At 41.3% G+C, this 3,192-nt stretch overlaps 1 protein-coding gene across 1 annotated transcript; it reads left to right on the forward strand.

Annotated features, from left to right (window-relative positions):
• Window positions 1–397: 397 nt before the first annotated feature.
• LOC123454219 (peptidyl-prolyl cis-trans isomerase FKBP3) lies at window positions 398–1,363 on the forward strand. The gene has a single exon (XM_045132951.1). The coding sequence runs from the start codon at window positions 414–416 to the stop codon at window positions 1,086–1,088; it is 675 nt and encodes a 224-aa protein (XP_044988886.1). The 5' UTR covers window positions 398–413; the 3' UTR covers window positions 1,089–1,363.
• Window positions 1,364–3,192: the final 1,829 nt, after the last annotated feature.

Below are 3,192 nucleotides of genomic sequence, written 5' to 3' on the forward strand. Positions count from 1 at the left end.
TAATGATGATAAACCATCACACTATCTAATTCCATCCTCATTTCCAACATTTCTTCCACTGGGTTGAGCTTTTCTATTTGCTTCTTTGTAATTAAACTTCTGGAGATTGAACCTTGTGTGTGTCAGGCAAATGCTCCATCGTTGAGCTACATCTCCAGCCTGTCTGCTATTAATTTTTTTTGATCTTAGCTGATAAGATGAGGATGATCTCCATGTTTGTTGAACAACTTTCTCAATGCAAGACTCCTAGGAGCCAGACATGGTGGTGCCTGTAATCTCAGCACTTGGGAGGTAGAGGTAGCAGGATCAGGAACTTAGTCATCCTTGGCTACATGCAACTTTAATGACAGCCTGAGCTACATGAAACCTGACCTCAAAAATACCAACCAAGGCAGCGGCTGCAGCGGGGGAAGATGGCGGCGGCCGTTCCACAGCGAGCGTGGACCGTGGAGCAGCTGCGCAGCGAGCAGCTGCCCAAGAAGGACATAATCAAGTTTCTGCAGGATCACGGTTCAGATTCGTTTCTTGCAGAGCATAAATTATTAGGAAACATTAAAAATGTAGCTAAAACAGCTAATAAGGACCATTTGGTTACAGCCTATAACCATCTTTTTGAAAGTAAGCGTTTCAAGGGTACTGAAAGTATAAGTAAAGTATCTGAGCAAGTGAAAAATGTGAAGCTTAGTGAAGATAAACCCAAAGACACGAAATCTGAGGAGAATCTGGATGAGGGTCCACCAAAATATACAAAATCTGTTCTTAAGAAAGGAGATAAAACAAACTTTCCCAAAAAGGGAGATGTTGTTCACTGCTGGTACACAGGAACACTACAGGATGGAACTGTTTTTGATACCAATATTCAAACAAGCTCAAAGAAGAAGAAAAATGCCAAGCCTTTAAGTTTTAAGGTTGGAGTAGGCAAGGTTATCAGAGGCTGGGATGAAGCACTCTTGACGATGAGTAAAGGAGAAAAGGCTCGACTAGAGATTGAACCAGAATGGGCTTATGGAAAGAAAGGACAACCTGACGCCAAAATTCCACCAAATGCAAAACTCATTTTTGAAGTGGAATTAGTAGATATTGATTGAAATAGCAGTGCTTCAGAGGTCCAGACATTATCAACAATGATAAGACTTGGCATTGAAACTTATATAACCAATTAGAGCTTATTACTATTATAAGGGAAGTGTCAACTGGAAAATTCATTGTTGTTTACTTGATCCCAGTTTTTGAGAAATGTAATCCCTTATAAGTCATATAGTCCCATGTATTTTGCTATAGCTGTGTAAAATATTAAAGAGAACTGTTTTTCCTTGTACCTTACAATGTAAACTCAAAGGCTCAATAAAAAGGTATGAACCGGCAAAAAAAAAAAAAAAAAAAAAAATACCAACCAAGAGCTAGAGACATGGCTTAGCAGTTAAGGTGCTTGCCTGGGAAGCCTAAGGACCCAGGTTCAGTTCCTTAGTACCCATGTAAACAAGATGCACAAGGTGGTAAATGCTTCTGGAATTTGTTTACAATGGCTAGAGGCCTTGGTGCACCCATTGTGTGTGTGTGTGTGTCTGACTCTCTCTCCCCTTCTCTTTGTCTCTTAAATAAATAAATAATTAAAAATAAAAACAAGCAAGCTAGGTGCAGTGGTGCATGTCTTTAATCCCAGAATTTGGGAGGCTAAGGTAGAAGAATAACCATGAGTTCAAGACCAGACTGGGCTACTGAGTGAGTTCCAGGTCAGTCTGGGCTAGAGTAAGACCCTGCTTCATTAAAACAAAAACCAGGGCTGGAACCAGGCGTTGGTGTACACCTTTGATCCCAGCACTTGGGAGGCAGAGGTAGGAGGATTACTGTGTGTTTGAGGCCACCCTGAGACTCCACAGTGAATTCCAGGTTAGAGTGAGACCCTACCTTGGGCGAGGGCGAGGAGGGTAGAGGAAACAGGGCTGGAAAGATGGCTCAGCAGTTAAGGTGCTTGTCTGCAAAGCCTAACAATCTGAGTTCAATTCCCCAGTACCCACATAAAGCCAGATGCATAAAGTGGCATATGCATCTGGAGTCTATAATGGCTAGAGGGCCTGGCATGCCCATTCTTTCTGTCTCTCTTCTATCTCTCTCTGCTTGCAAATAAATTAAAAACAAAAATACTGGGCTGATGAGATGGTTTAATCATTAAGGCACTTGCCTGCCAAGTCAAAGAACCCAGGTTCAATTCCTCAGTACCCACATAAAGCCAGATGTACAAGTTGGAGCATGTATCCTGTGTGGGTTTGAAGTGGCTAGAGGTCCTTGTGGTCCTATTCTCATTCTTTCCCTCTCATATGTATATATTTTTTTTTTATTTTTATTTTTTTTGGTTTTTCGAGGCTTTCACTCTAGCCCAGGCTGACCTGGAATTTACTATGTAGTCTCAGGGTAGCCTCGAACTCATGGCGATCCTCCTACCTCTGCTTCCCAAGTGCTGGGATTAAAGGCGTGCACCACCACGCCCAGCTCAAATAAAATATTTTTTTTTAATTTTTATTAACATTTTCCATGATTATAAAATATATCCCATGGTAATTCCCTCCCTCCCCACCCCCACACTTTCCCATTTGAAATTCCATTCTCCATCATATTACCTCCCCATTACAATCATTGTTATTACATATATACAATATCAACCTATTAAGTATCCTCCCCTCTTCCTTTCTCTAACCTTTATGTCTCCTTTTTAACTTACTGGCCTCTGCTACTAAGTATTTTCATTCTCATGCAGAAGCCCAGTCATCTGTAGCTAGGATCCACATATGAGAGAGAACATGTGGCGCTTGTTTTTCTGGGCCTGTGTTACCTCACTTAGTATAATCCTCTCCAAGTCCATCCATTTTTCTGCAAATTTCATAACTTCATTTTTCTTTACTGCTGAGTAGAACTCCATTGTATAAATGTGCCACATCTTCATTATCCACTCATCAGTTGAGGGACATCTAGGCTGGTTCCATTTCCCAGCTATTATAAATTGAGCAGCAATAAACATGGTTGAGCATGTACTTCTAAGGAAATGAGATGAGTCCTTCGGATATATGCCTAGGAGTGCTATAGCTGGGTCATATGGTAGATCAATCTTTAGCTGTTTTAAGAACCTCCACACTGATTTCCACAATGGCTGGACCAGATTGCATTCCCACCAGCAGTGTAGAAGGGTTCCTCTTT

Source organism: Jaculus jaculus, chromosome 1, assembly GCF_020740685.1.
Source record: "Jaculus jaculus isolate mJacJac1 chromosome 1, mJacJac1.mat.Y.cur, whole genome shotgun sequence".
Lineage (NCBI taxonomy): Eukaryota > Metazoa > Chordata > Mammalia > Rodentia > Dipodidae > Jaculus > Jaculus jaculus.